This window comes from Macrobrachium rosenbergii, chromosome 41 (assembly GCF_040412425.1).
Source record: "Macrobrachium rosenbergii isolate ZJJX-2024 chromosome 41, ASM4041242v1, whole genome shotgun sequence".
In the NCBI taxonomy this organism is placed as follows: Eukaryota; Metazoa; Arthropoda; class Malacostraca; order Decapoda; family Palaemonidae; genus Macrobrachium; species Macrobrachium rosenbergii.
Genome location: NC_089781.1, coordinates 91023668 through 91040265, shown reverse-complemented (window position 1 = coordinate 91040265; position 16598 = coordinate 91023668). Strand labels below are relative to the sequence as shown.

General features: G+C 35.5%; 1 protein-coding gene across 1 annotated transcript; it reads right to left on the bottom strand.

Annotated features, from left to right (window-relative positions):
- Positions 1 to 538: 538 nt before the first annotated feature.
- Positions 539 to 16403, bottom strand: LOC136826996 (membrane protein BRI3-like). The gene is made up of 5 exons (XM_067084650.1): positions 16159 to 16403; positions 10213 to 10324; positions 8443 to 8582; positions 7214 to 7363; positions 539 to 1184 (listed from the first exon to the last, which is right to left on the bottom strand). Exons 2-4 carry the CDS (start codon positions 10280 to 10282, stop codon positions 7232 to 7234), a joined length of 342 nt encoding a protein of 113 aa, XP_066940751.1. The 5' UTR covers positions 10283 to 10324; positions 16159 to 16403; the 3' UTR covers positions 539 to 1184; positions 7214 to 7231.
- Between the last annotated feature and the right edge of the window lie 195 nt (positions 16404 to 16598).

Below are 16598 nucleotides of genomic sequence, written 5' to 3'. Positions count from 1 at the left end.
ATGGACCAACCAATGACAAAAATCTTTCGAGAACAATCAAGGATGATAACGATGTACTTTCCACCAGTCCTAATGATCAATAACCTATAAATAACGAGGACAACTCATTTTACTTACCCAAAATCAGGTTTCGTCACTTCTGCCCTTGAGAACCCTAGCAGCGATCAAGAGGAAAGGACACAACGTTAGGCCACACAAGTCGATTACTGAACACTAAATTGGGAAAATTCTACAGCTTACCATTTTGACCATAAAGCCGCAAAAGTTCGACAGCCGAACTTCCAAACTGCCTTTAATAAGCTACGACCAAAGTATTTTGTTGGCAAACACGACCCTAAACGATTAAGTAAAAAGACACTTGCTGAAATTTGGAGAAATTTAATTTTCTTTGTTCTCCATTTCAAGTTCCATTTTCTGTAACCGACTGGGTAAATTTATGCATTCGTTGCCAACTACAGCAACTCTTGTTAAAATTACGTTTTACCCAGTGTGAATAATGAAAAACAAGCAAGGCGAGAGGGGACAGGTAAATAAGAAGTTAATGATGATAAAATCTATTAAGAAACATTTATTTTCCTTAGCAAGTACCCGGATAAATAGTTAACATTTGTGCTCGTTCACTTGGCTCGTCAAGTCTTATCAGTTGCACACTTCAGTGCACACTACAAACTAAATGCCTTATAATTTCTACTTACATCTACCCTATCCTATGTCATAATAATAAAGATCTCCTAAGATAGAAGACTCTATTACACAGTAAAATCACAGAGAAGTTAATGTAAGATAATCGTGTAAAGTTTCCGCACAACATTCTTGTTTAAAACTTTGCATAATTCGAAATACATTTTTTCCCATGCATATCTCACGTTGTGACAGATCCCAGTGCCGATGAAAACACAAAGATGAATGATAATGATGATGAATGATGAATAGTTATCTTACATAAGCACCATGTTTGCAAAACCTTCCCTTCAAGAAATATGGATGTCATGAATGTTGGAGTATTTTTGTGAAATCTTTTGTCAAATCAGCTGTGACTTGGCAAGGATTGTTGGAAGGTTCCTTGGAAGGCAGTCAGCTTTCAGCAAGATCCTATAGGATTCTGGTTCCTGCCTCCTTTCAGGTGGTCAGCAGAGAGGAAAATCCGAAGTATTGCCATCGTCAACTAGCGCAGAAGTCACGAACTGGAAAGGAAAGAAATGTAAGTAAATAATTGTTTTGCTTCTAAGAATAATGTCATATATATGAAGTACATTTTCTCACAGCAGTAATTTGTTCCATCGTAGGAAAGTGTTTTATGAGACATCAGAGGTTGCCATGAAGAATATGCATGTCATATGTACTATAACGTAGATGCCTAAAAACACCACTCACTTCTGTATACCACTATTCAGATCAAAGAAACTGAAACTTATAGATGGAAATATTCCACTTACAAACTTCAACTTATAAAAAATACTTCAGTTTTTTTTAAAATGACGTAACTGAAGTAACAGAGTTACAAAAGTTGTTATGAATAACAGCTGTATCTCTGTAAAATTTCAGTGTTATCAGAATACAACAGGTGGGTCAGAATGCTCACGCCGTTAGTCGGAAGAGTATCTACTCTGTTTAAAAATGAAGTACTTTTTTTTTTCCATATCAAAGAATGCGCTTTTGAATATGTTCAGGTTCCATATCAGATGAATGTAGCAGCCACAGATAAAAAAGAATTATCTCTTTTTTCAGACTTTTCTGTAAGCTGCTATAAATAAAGGCAAACGATGTTTATCGTTAACCCAAGGTTGCAAGCGATAAAGTCACTGCCACGTAAACACAATGTAATCCAAAGATAGCAGTTATTTTTGTTTTTTAACTTGAAGTAAATACCGGCTTTGTCACAGTGAGGCACCATTTCCTGTTCTGTCTTTTTTCAAGAAAAAAATCTAGAGTTTTAAGAGACTTTTAATCATGACATTTATCGACGAAAAAAATCAGTTTTCCGGTTTAATTAAAATCCTCTGTTTTTTCTCATATCGAATGAGAAGGCTGGCATAAGGATGACCAACTAAACACTTTTATCTAAACCAATACCTGAAAAGACAAGAAATCCAAAAGAAAAACCTTTAGAGTAATCAGTTAAGAATGTTAAAAATCGGGAAACATAGAAGCATTACAAGACTATCAAGGCTTTGAAGTATGATTCTGACAATGTGTATTCTGTGTGGTGCGTTCAATGGATCCCTCGTCACATGCACATTTATTGCTCATCAACTGTTCAATGTCTGGTTAATTAAATAATTGCAATAAGATTTCTCGATTTTAGGTGGCCCCGGGTATTATCAACTTTGAAGTGACCTTATACACTCAATAAGTCATTTCGATCAATTACGATTGACGAGATTTCTAACTTTTTTAGTGTTTTTGACCACGCGACTCCTTGCAGTGACGTTGTATCTGAGCTAATCACCAACCGAAATCTTGACGTCAAAGATATTATCATTCTGTGAACTCAAGCCTGAAACTGTTGATAACAAATATTCACACGGATTTAAAGACCCGAAGAACAATCGTTCAAAGTATTCAGGAAAATAACACGAAATCTAGCGGATTATGACATTTACAATCGTATATAACATCCGCATGTAAAAACTCTCTCTCTCTCTCTCTCTCTCTCTCTCTCTCTCTCTCTCTCTCTCTCTCTCTCTCTCTCTTCGGACTTCTTAACTTTCACCAAGAAAGGAGGATGCTGCTAAACTTCAAAACTGCATTCTTCGCCTCTTTCCTCGCATGACAACGAAACGGCGAACCTTGAACACGAAACTGGCATTACTTAAGTTTCTTTGCAGCGTCAATTCGGCCCCTAGCGGCAACCCCTTTCATTCCTTTTACTGTGCCTCCGTTCTTATTCTCTTTCTTGCTGTCCACCACACAATTATATCGTAGTGCAACTGCAAGGATTTCCTCCTGTTACACCTTTCAAACCTCCTTTACTCTCAATTTCCCCTTCAGAGCTGAATGACCTCATAGGTCCCAGTGCTTGGCCTTTGGCCTAAACTCTGTATTCCATTCCATTCCATTGAACATGAAACTAAGAAAACAAGGGTTGACCCTCTTATAAATTTTTACACAGTATGTGTAGGACGCCAAATCTTTTGACGTGAGACTAGCAACTTAAGGAACCGCTATGGAATGCATTTAAGTTAGTCATTAAAACATTATCCAAAGGAGTCTCTGCAGCAGTCGCATTGGGAAGCAATTTCGTGACACAGATGAGAGGAGACTAAGTTGCCAACATGAATCACTCACTTTATTGTGAAATGAAAAGCTGTAGATTCAAGCCAATAGAGAAGAACAATGATACGAGAAATTTACCAGAACTGGAATGAGTTTTCACCCAGGGAATTATAATTCGCACGGGTATCTGAAGCAGATTGTGAGGAGAGTATCTAGACCTCTCAAAGCACAAATTAGCTATGGTCTTAAAATGATCGTTCCAAGACGAGCTACAATTTAATCTTTGTGAAAGATGAGAGAGATTTGATTTTTACGCTTTCATATGTTATATATGACTCTGAAGGAGTAAGAAACGAAGAAGCAGGAAAGGAATTCATTTCGAAAAAAATTGGAGTGCATCAGACATCGCGTACCCTAGCTTGGAAAATTAAACAAGTCCGCAGTGCTGGAAGACTGGATTAAAGAAAACTGTAAACAAGTTTCAGAGGAAACTCATGAAGAAGTGGAAGCTGAAGGAGGTACAGACAAAAACAGACTATAGAAAGTCGCCTTTAGATACCACGAAAGAGACAAAAGGGACCAAGTTATGAAGTAGAATTGAAACAAAACAGACCAACAATAGACAAAAGACTATTCCACCGAAAGGAATAGGGTCACGCACTAGGATGTGGTTGAAAGGACCTCGTGCAAGACGTTACTAAAAATTTTGGAATGTTTGGTTATGAAGCAGGTTTTTCTAAAGCCTCTGTCAGACAAAAATCAGATACGAACGACATCGATAGTTCAGATTATCAGGCAATGATGATCAGATAACAAAAACTCGAGATGTTTTAGATAAGAGCACACAAACATAGCAAGGCATACACTTCTCATATGCATACATACACACACACACACACACACACACACACACATATATATATATATATATATATATATATATATATATATATATATATATATATATATATATATATATATATATATATATATACATATTAACTTTATCACATGCACAGTTGTTCTGTGCAATAGTAGAATTACTAAAAGGACCTAATTCAAACTGGATGGTATCTAATGGAGTATTTATTCAGAAAAAGTTACAAGCTCTCTTGGACAAACAGCCCACATTATCAGGATTGGTGAAAGACTCGAACCCATGGCCACGCCATTTTTTTGTATATAATGGTTTTCATCCCACTTGAAAACATTAATTCTGAAGGCCGCTGTTAGCAGTTTTATTAAAACGTCATGATCTATGTCGCATGTATAAACCCCTTCCTCCATATTATTTTTTATTACTCCTATCATCGTCTGGTACGTTACTGAACAGGGAAGTTACATCCAAACTTACAAATTTACAGTCTTTTACGTTGATTTTAGATAATTCATCTATAAGGTTCATGTTATGTTTTAAATGCTCTTCAGATACTAAGCTCACCCATTTTCCCATTATGTTGGAAAGAATTGTAGCCTCTCCTGCGGTGATCTCGTCGATGCCACGATCGGTCTTAGCGGGCACCCTTCCTTGTGGATCTTAGGTCTACCATAAATATATGGGATCTCTGGACTTTCCTCTGATTTACTCTATGTTTTAATTCTTTTCTCTTAGTTTTGTCGTGGAATTTTTTTTTCAACGTTTCCCTTACTTTTTTGTTAAAATTGCATTGTACCCTCCTAATGTCCGATTTTTTGTTGCAAGCTTCGTATGTGTTTTCATCATTTAGCAATTGTTCTAACTTGTTCTCGTAGTCTATGGCATCCATTACTACAACCGACCCCCCCTTTGTCTGCCTTACAAATCTTTATGTCCTTGTATTTTCCTAATCTATCAAGGGCCTTACGTAAACTCTCCGGAAACACGAATCTGTTCAACCTATCCCCGCTCACATACCCACCCTACAAAAAGATGCTTCATCCAAATTTTTGTTCTAATCTAGTTCCCTTAGGCTTCTACACATTTCAATGAAATCGTGACTTTCGTTCCCCATGCAAAAATTAAGACCATATCCCAACACTAGCACTTCATCCCTACTTAGGAGTCTCTTGGAAATGTTCTTGACTAAATCAAAGTTCCCTTTTTTTACCAACCCCGACCTATCGAAAATGGCAACGAGTCAGTATCTGAAGGGCATTTAAAACATAACATGAACCTTATAGATGAATTATCTAAAATTAACGTAAAAGACTGTAAATTTGCAAGTTTGGATGTAACTTCCCTGTTCACTAACGTTCCAGTGAAGACGACGATGGAAGTAATAAAAAAGAATATGGAGGACGTTTTAATAAAACTGCTAACAGCGGCCCTCAGCGTTAATGTGCTCAAGCGGGGCGAAAACCATTATATACAAAAAAATGGCGTGGCCATGGGTTCGAGTCTTTCACCAATCCTTGCTAATATCTTTCTGGAATGGTTTGAAAAGGAAGAGGTGGGCAAAGTAAATAAAGGGAACTTAAATATCGTAAAATGGGTAAGATACGTGGGTGACATCTAGATTATTTACAAGGGAGAAAGGGAAGATCTACAAAAGTTCCTAGAAAACATAAATAAACTAAATGAACACATCAGATTCACAATAGAAGAAGAGAAGGAGGGAGAAATTCCTTTCTTGGATGTCCTGGTCAAGAAGGAAGGGGAAAATTTAAAATTCAAGGTATACAGGAAGAAGACACACACCAATTCATACATACATAGGTTCTCTAGTCATAGGAAAGAGTAAAAATAGGAGTAATGATAGGGTTGGCCATTAGGGCCTATAGGATTTGCAGTCCCGAATTTTTAGACGAAGAGCTGGATTACCTGAGGGAGAGTTTTAGGAGATTAGGTTACCCTAAGTATTGGTGGGAGTGGGCACACGTCAAGGCAAGGAAAAACTATTTTGGGGAGAGGGAAAGGATAGAAAAGGAACATTTGGTAGGGAAGAAAATGATCACAGTCCCGGACAACAACTCTATTGCACCCATCAACAGGAAGCTAGATAATTTCATATTGATAGGCAGCTACAAAAACACCATTAGGAATAAAATAGTTAGAAACAAAAAGTCGATAGAGGGGGAAGAGGTTAGAGGGGGGGTATGCATGGCAGCGTGTCTAGACTGTGAAGATGGGTACTATGGCGAAACTGGCAAATCATGTACAGAGTGAAGCAAACAACACCTGCAGAACATAAGGCATTATAATCAGACGTCGGAGGTTGCCAAACACTGTTGGGAAAATGACCATAAAATAGACTGGGAAAATATGAGTTTTCTGTACAGGAACACCAACAAAACGGCCAGACTGGTTGTAGAGAACGCCTTCATAACATGCGCCAACAACACAATGGCAGGGAACACCAGAAACGGCTTTGAAGACAGCATATCTAGAAAAATCGTGTACTCCACAATAGCAAGGAAACGAAGAAAAAACGCAAGAGAACGCACGGAAAACGGACACCTGGAAGAAGAAGGGGGCAGAGAAAGGCCAAGGTCACGAGAGAGTCGGGGTCACACAGGAGGAGCCAGGCGATTATAGGATTAAAAGTACCCAGCACACAAATATAAATACAGCTGGACTACGCGTCTGGTCACTGTTTGTCCAAGAAAGCTTGTAACTTTTTCTGAATAAATACTCCATTAGATACCATCCAGTTTGAATGAGGTCCTTTAGTATATATATATATATATATATATATATATATATATATATATATATATATATATATATATATATATATATATATGTATGATAATACATAAATATTTGAATATGCTTGGACGTCAAAACTGAAAGGGTGTTCTCTCTCTCTCTTTTCTCTCTCTCTCTCTCTCTCTCTCTCTCTCTCTCTCTCTCTCTCTCTCTCTCTCTCTCTCTCTCTCATTTCTGCCTCTCTTTCTCTCTCTCTCTCTCTCACATGCTGTACACACATATTCTGCCTCCTCTCCCTCCCTCTCTCTCTCTCTCAGTAGTCTACGAGCACGAGGTGCCAAAGATACAAAAGACTTAAGGCTACATTACCTGGAGGAGCATCTTTCGTTATGCAAATGCCAGCTGGCAATGTGTGCAGATGTTTTCTCTAAGTAGGAAGCAAAGAATGATGCCGAACGGGAAGAAGAAGAGGGCGAATAAAAGGCCGCACAAGGTGAACTGAGGCTCCAGGATTCCCATCTGGAATTCCGTAATACACAATTAAAAGGTAGTTCGCCATTTTGAGATTAGCGGTTAAGGTGTTCGTATAATAATAATAATAATAATAATAATAATAATAATAATAATAATAATAATAATAATAGTGAAACAAGGCGACCCTGTAACAAGGCTAAAATATCGAGAATTAAAAGCCACAGTAATGTTAAAAATTTTTGTGTGTAGAGTTAATAACGTTTTTAACTTTGTATATAAATATTTTTAACACTACTGTGGCTTTTAATTCCCAGTAATAATAATAATAAAAATAAATAATAATAATAATAATAATAATAATAATAATAATAATAATAATAATAATAATAATAATAATAATAATAAGAAGAAGAAGAAGAAGAAGAAGAAGAAGAAGAAGAAGAAGAAGAAGAAGAAGAAGAAGAAGAAGAAGAAGAAGGATATAGGGTATGCCAGGGGAAATTGTACCCACAGTCACAGGAACACTAGGCACGATCCCAAGATCCCTGAAAAGGAACCTGGAAAAACTAGATGCCGAAGTAGCTCCAGGACTCATGCAGAAGAGTGTGCTACTAGGAGCAGCGCACATAGTGAGAAAAGTGATGGACTCCTAAGGAGGCAGGATGCAACAATGAAGCAAATTCCTGAGATGTATGTTAATATTGCACCAGCCCCGTTTTTTTTTTTTTTTTTTTGCCATGCCCCTAGGTTAGGTTAGGTAGATATTAAGTAAAGGAGTAATATGGGTGTGGGAAACATAATGAGATTATTTTCAAGAAAATTCTGTGGCTACTTTTTAAGATATGGCGTCCCCCTTTTTCCGGGAAGGGTCTCGTACTCGGTTACATCTCGGGAAAATGCAACCCGAAACCCCACACTAAAAAAACTACCCAGTCGAAAAGGATGACTGTGATAGACCAAAAAACAAAAAAAAAATAATAATAATAATAATAATAATAATAATAATAATAATAATAATAATAATAATAATAATAATAATAATAATAATAATATGACGAAAATGACGATAGACTCGCCCTTGTTCCCTCTTCTCCAAAGTTAAATATTGTAACTCTGCTACTCACACCACAATAAGGGCACCGCGGTCCGTTTAATACTACAGGTTGTACTATGGGGCGGGCGTTGATGACGTGAAGGGTACCTGGCGTCTGGCGGTGGACGTCTGGGTAGGTCACGTGACCCAGGTGAGTTGCCGGCAAGGAAGCTGCAATGAAAAAAAAAATCGATTACATTTACTATTACTAAGGCTGCCGATGTAATTGCTGTTTTAATTACCGTAGTGAGAATTACTGCTTGTTAATGCATTTGATATTGTAGTTACTACAATACAAAAGCTGATGTTGTGATTTGTGTTGTAGCTGGACATGCTGATTTAATTATTGGAATCAAAATTTTGTTTGTTATTTGCTGTTGTTGCTTTAAATTAAGCAGGCCTTATGTCAGCACGTATCCTTGCTCTTGGGCAGCATATAAGCTTGCTGTTTGTAAGGGTAATAATGTATTTGCTATTTTATTACTGCAATAAAAAATCACTTTATTATTTCAAGTGCAGCAGGTTTTTTACACTTGCAACTAATGCAATTTTTTTTCACTATAACTACTGCAATTATTTTTTTCATGGCTCTGTTTGTGAGTTTTGCTCTTGCAGTTACTGCAAAATAAACAATGTTGTTATTACAACAAGTGCTGCTGCTCGATAATTTGTTGTGGTCGTTGTTTATCTTGATTATTATTATTATTATTATATTATTATTATTATTATTATTATTATTATTATTATTATTATTATTATTGCCAATTTCAGGTAAACCACTAAAAATATATAAAAAAAATTTCGATACATGAATGTTGATGTCCCTGGAAATCCATAATTAGATTATTCTTTCTAAAATGAATTATCGAATAAGGAAAAGTTTGTTGGTTACAATGTACAATTCTCTCTCTCTCTCTCTCTCTCTCTCTCTCTCTCTCTCTCTCTCTCTCTCTCTTCTCGTTAAACTTTCTTTTCAACATAAATGATCAAATAAGAGAAATTTTACTGTCAGTTATAATATACAATTCTCTCTCTCTCTCTCTCTCTCTCTCTCTCTCTCTCTCTCTTCTCTCTCTCTCTCTCTCTCTCGTTAACTTTCATTCCAACATAAATGATCAAATAAGAGAAATTTTACTGTCGGTTATAATATACAATTTCTCTCTCTCTCTCTCTCTCTCTCTCTCTCTCTCTCTCTCTCTCTCTCTCTCTCTCTCTCTCTCTCTCGTTATTAACTTTCTTTCAAAATAAATGATCAAATAAGAGAAACTTTACTGTCGGTTATAATATACAATTCTCTCTCTCTCTCTCTCTCTCTCTCTCTCTCTCTCTCTCTCTCTCTCTCTCTCTCTCTCTCTCTCTTTCGTTATTAACTTTCTTTCCAAAATAAATGATCAAATAATAGAAATTTTACTGTCGGTTATAATATACAATTCTCTCTCTCTCTCTCTCTCTCTCTCTCTCTCTCTCTCTCTCTCTCTCTCTCTCTCTCTCGTTATTAACTTTCTTTCCAAAATAAATGATCAAATAAGAGAAATTTTACTGTCGGTTATAATATACAATTCTCTCTCTCTCTCTCTCTCTCTCTCTCTCTCTCTCTCTCTCTCTCTCTTATCTAAATGATCAAATCTTTCTCTTATAATATCAATTCTCTCTCTCTCTCTCTCTTCTCTTTCTCTCTAAATTATCAATTAACTTTCTTTTTTAAAATAAATTTCCATAAATGAAATAAATCTGAAATTTTACTGTCGGTTATAGCATACAATTCTGTCTCTCTCTCTCTCTCTCTTTATGAGTTTCTCACCTTCTTGGTCAAAAACAGGGTTTAGAATCGGCAGACTCTTATTGCTTATGCTAGAGCGAGTGGTCTCCATCTTTCACCATTCCTTATTCTCTCATTAATAGCGATAACAGTCCTGAAGGAAACGAGAAAGGAAGTAACATTAGTCTCTCCATAGATAAAACGAAAAGCTATATTTCTGTCATTACATCTTACGTGGACATTCTGTTCTGCCAAATCTTTTTAGACGTGTCGAAGAACTGTTGGCTCGTTTTGTGGAAATATGTGCTCATGTACGAGTATAATAATAATAATAATAATAATAATAATAATAATAATAATAATAATAATAATAATAATAATAAATAATGATAATAATAATAATAATAGTCTTCTCAATTTCTATTATGAAATTAACTCAGATAATGCAACCATTGTATTTAACAGGATTTGTTTAAGAGAGGGTCTCCTTCCTTATAATAATAATAATAATAATAATAATAATAATAATAATAATAATAATAATAATAATAATAATAATAATAATAATAATAATAATAATACAACTGCTGTTTCTATGGGATTTAGCTTGTAGAATCTTCGCTATTCTCCTCATCATGTTCTCGTCTGCAGGTAGGTGGTACAATAAATTTCCAATGGACGTGAAGAGATATTCTGCTTTGAATGTTTTTCCACGTCCTTTGGAAATTTTTAATACGCCACCTACCTACAGATGAGAAGGACATAGCAGGAAGAATAGAGAAAACTCTACAAACTAAATGATGTTGAAACAGCAATTGTTTTTAATAGCACTTCCCTAAATAAGGGACCCCATCCAAATAATAATAATAATAATAATAATAATAATAATAATAATAATAATAATAATAATAATAATAATAATAATAACATATGAAGGTAGGAGACCCTCTTTCAAACATGTCTTGCTGCCATTCTCTTTAACAAAATAATAATAATTATTATAATAATAATAATAATGTCTCGAAAGAGCAAGGGAACTAAAAAACCTTTAACCCAAACTTAAAACTTAATTACAAGGTTAAAATGTTCATCATATCTTGATTGTCTGACGGCGTTGATGACCAACGTCGTTGCAGCGATATTTTGATAAGCCAGTCAATCGATTATTTGATGATTCATCATTGCAATCAGTTGTTGCTTTCACTGCAGCGTTTGTATGCAATCAAAGTACAAGGCTATACTCGCTTATATTAATTTTGCATCAGGTTACGGGAAGTTAAGTAAAACATGTTGCATATTGTTCAGTAATTTTTACAAAGTATACATTGATATTGGGGGATAAAGCCGGTTTATGTCATGAAACTGAATAGGCAATGTAAGAATACCTTGTACACATACACGTTTATATAGTATATGAATTTTTTATCACATCACCGTGATTCATATACAAGCATTAAGCTACACACGTCCTTTAATATCCAATTCGCTCTACCTCGAAAATTATATATTTTCATATATGTTACCCGAAGGGGAATTTTTTAGTTGATAATAAGTTCGTCGTCTCGTGGGCTCGAACCACGGAAGACAAGAACTTAGGACTACAGTGACGCGATTTTAACCACACGGCCAACAAATGAGGTGTAAGTAGATACCGACTCCCACCTACAAATCCCCGTCGAACTTAGGTATTTGCATTTAGAATCGATATCAACCCACCTCTGCCATGATAACAATGTAGTGCGTTTGTCGCACGCAGCCATATTATGAATGAATTTTTATCACATCACCATGATTCATATACAAGCATTAAGCTACAAACGTCCTTTAATATCCAATTCGCTCTACCTCGGAAATAATATATTTTCATATATGTTACCCGAAGGGAAATTTTTTAGTTGATAATAAGTTCGTCGTCTCGTGGGCTCGAACCACGGAAGACAAGAACTCAGGACTACAGTGACGCGATTTTAACCACACGGCAACACATATATATATATATATATATATATATATATATATATATATATATATATATATATATATATATATATATATATATATATATATATATATATATATAACATGTATACATACACATATATACATATATACATATGCGCGCGTAAGACAACCAAACTTAATTAATATTATCGTACGATCTGCAGTGATTCTAGTAAGAACCAACCATACAATATCTCTAACGTCTTTATCTTGACCCATTTTTTTCCCAAGAGACGACCTTCACGTTACGTAACTACCCGACGCGTCACATCGCCGCCAAACTTGGTAGTTCAGTCACTTCTCGTCACGAGTTATCACGTTATCTTTACCAAAAGCGATTTCTCAGAATTGGCGATAACCGGTGTTATATGACGGCAAAGAACAATGGCTCTGTTCATCTTGATCAGAATTATTATCAAAGGCTTCTGGAAATCAAGGATTATCGGAACACAGGACGACTCTTGATGGAATTACCCAGACAGGACAATTATCGTTAATCGCTGGTATCCACAATGATTTATTACCGATGGTAAGAATACATACATATATATATATATATATATATATATATATATATATATATATATATATATATATATATATATATATATATTATTACTTATATATATGCATATATACATACATATACATAAATAGTATATATATATATATATATATATATATATATATATATATATATATATATATATATATATATATATATATATATATATATATATATTTATATTTATACATACATACATACATAAACATATATATTTATATATATATACATATATAAATTATATATATATATAGATATATAGATATATATATATATATATATATATATATATATATATATATATATATATATATGCGTGTGTGTGTGTATTTACAAATTGTTCTTACATTGTTTATTAAATTTTATGACATAAACCGGATCTATTCCCATATATGAATGTATACAACGACTATCCTGACAGGACAGCTATCGTTTATCGCTGGTATCCATAATGAGTGAATAACATTGTTAAGATATAAGCCACAAAAAAAAAAAAGTCATGACCTAGCCTAACAGCAGAATAGGATTTCTGTGTTTCATAAAAAAAAAAAAGAGGAAAGAATAGAGAGAAGATGATAAGAGCCAAACTAAAAATATATAATGAAATGACAGAATGAACATCCAAAAATGATCAAAACTTGTAAAACTTGCAAAAACTTATAAAAAATGTCTTTTTGTTATGGGCAGAGAAACTAAAGACAAACCTGGCTACTGGAATTGTAGAATAGAAACTTGACATTCATATTATACATTGTATTACACATATCATACATTTTACGTTATATTTTCTCGCTTAACCTTTTTAGCGTATTATGTCAAACGAATTTCTGATGTAGGAATTTATGCTGTATTCTAGTAAGATTTTAATCATTCATAAATCTCACAGCGAGAATGAAATGACATTACCTGACCAAGGGGTCTCTCGTTTCCTCTTTAATGGAATATCATAAGGTCCTTTACAGATAACAATTAACTTTAAGAATTACATTTTAGTTAATGAATTACATCTGGTCCATGGATTACATTTAGTGAGTGGATTGCATGTAGTCGGTTTGTTATATTTAGTCAATGGATTAATTTAATACGTATATATGTATGTATATATATATATATATATATATATATATATATATATATATATATATATATATATAGAGAGAGAGAGAGAGAGAGAGAGAGAGAGAGAGAGAGAGAGAGAGATAACCTTAGCCGTTAATGATAACTGCTTGGTATATGAAGCAGTCAAAAACACCGTGACTCAGCACAATCGTTATCAGGAATAATTGATTGATTGCTTTACGTATGAATGGCGTTGCAGTCATTATCGAGATAACCTAGGATTTACTTTGTATCTTAAGTCCCAGGAAGTGCCCTATGAAATTCGGTATAAAGTCATATATGGGAAAATATTTGGCCATATGGGCCGGCGCCCGCCTGGGCGTGGGTAGGTCATCCAGAGCCTTACATGGGTTGGAGGTTGGGGGGGCGGGCTAATTAGGGCGCTGATCATTTACGTATGACCTAGAACAATGTTCGGAAATGACACGACCTGCCCTTTACTTCTACCGCTCACGAGTGACCTTAGATATATCAGTAATTAATAATCAATAATCCGAAAATTTGAACAAGCGTTTGCGCATACGAGTATTCTCTCATCTAGATGGAACTAACAAAGACAGCTTTGAGCAATAACAACTCTTCTTCCCCTCTGTTAAAAATAACGTTCACTAGCTGATTATCTCCTCGATCTTATCTCGAAGATCTTATCTCTACGTGTGAATAATCTCGTGTTTTCATCAGCTGTTCAGACTGAACAAACTTCAAAGTCATAAAAGTCACGTCGCCACTTCCATATAGAAACTGGAGTAAAAAATGTAAATAAATAGGTAAAATTGTCCAGAGGTAACGTGCAAACATGAGTCTCTCTCCCCTCTCTCAATTCATTAGTAGTAGATTTACAAGTGTGCATATTAAACTCTCAATAAATAATGCCCTAAACAGGAATCCGACTGGCTTGTTCCTGACTAGTATCTTGCCGGCGGAAAACTGTTTTCTAAAGGAAGTCTTCGCGTTATCTCTCACTGTCGAGCTAGGCCTATCGTTCAGCGGGCAGACGTTAAAAAGGAAAAAACTTTCTGCCGTAATAACGGAACAGAATTTCAGTGGACACAAATTCACCGAGGGGAGACCGAATTACGTCATCCACCATTTACAAAGGATATAGGGCCTACAGTTGCACAGGGACAAACACAACTTGGTTCGTTCCTGGAACCCTACAAGGTTTGTTCCTGGAACCCTACAAGGTTCGTTCCTGGAACCCTACAAGGCTCGTTACTGGAACCCTACAAGGCTCGTTACTGGAACCCTACAAGGTTCGTTCCTGGAACCCTACAAGGTTCGTTCCTGGAACCCTACAAGGTTCGTTCCTGGAACACTACAAGGTTCGTTCCTGGAACCCTACAAGGTTCGTTCCTGGAACACTACAAGGTTCGTTCCTGGAACACAACAAGGTTTGTGCCCTGAAGCACAACGCGGTTAGTTCCCTCGCAAATACGATCCGATATGGATACCCTAACCTGAAATCACTGCTTGATGTAAAGGTGACTAAAATTCGAAATGATGGTGGGAGAATTCCTCAGGTGTAAACAAATTTCGAAAAAGGAATCAAAATACAAGTTATAAATTCTTCAGTGAAAGAAAAATCTGAGAATCATTCCGGTCTTGGCAATCTTTATAGTGTAATTTACCATCTCATAAATCATATTTGAATCATAATCACTCTACACAGTAAAGAATAGACTTCAGTAATTAAGGATCTCGCACAGTGAGCGACTTTGAGACTCAATTAATTAATACCCAAAAAACGAACAAATACATTGTAACATGGATTTCAAACGCGCAGCACTAGACTTCAAAAAGGTGCCCCCAAAAACTGTAAATTTGTGAAAACTTATAGACACAGCCAAGAAGATACTAGAAAAATATATTTTTTTAAATAATTCATGACACTGAAAACCTAGACACTGAAGACTACCATGAACTTCACAGATAAGCGAAAGATTAATGAACCATTTTTTTTTTATCTTTTTCAAGACGACGAACGGTTCAAACATTCGAGAGCACTTTGGTTACGTTCAGGAAGGGCATCTCGTCGAAAAATCTGCATTAAAACTAGGAAAATTATATCAGATTATCTAAAATGTGATCCTTACAAGTTCTCTTGAAGTCTGACACTCATAAACAAATATTATCAACTTAATTATCCCACTCAAGTTGGATTTTATTCTCCCTTATCAATGCAAGTTGAAAAGCGCAGCCTAGTGCTACGATATTTTTTTCAGTGTGGTGTTCCTGCATTTTAACAACAAATAAAGACAGAATTAAACGCACATTTTAACCTAGGCTAAACAGACCGAACTCACCTCTCAATGTAAACAACTTGCAAACTCCTCAAAAGAACCTTTCCTCAAGAATATCCTCGTTGATCGAGCAGCGGAAACTAGCCATACTCTCGATCTACCTCCTAGCAGGTGAATTCTTTGGCTAAAACAGGGAAATTTTGAGAATAATTGTTATGCACTGACAAAAACGGCGTGGACTCTTAGAGAGCGATGTTCCGGCTAAGCGAACAGTCCGAGTACCTTCCCGACACTGAATCCTTTCTGTTGCTTATCTTATCCGCGGCTCCGCCTGCTTATCTTCCTACTTGTGTTTCGGCCTCTCTTTCCCTCTCTCCCCCAGATTATCTTCTGTGTAAACTTTAGTGGAAGTCAGAAGTAAGTGACTCCGATGTCCTTTCTTCCTCGTTCTTCAGTCATCAGTATCCTGAACGCTGCTGAATTTCTTACATTTACAGTATAAA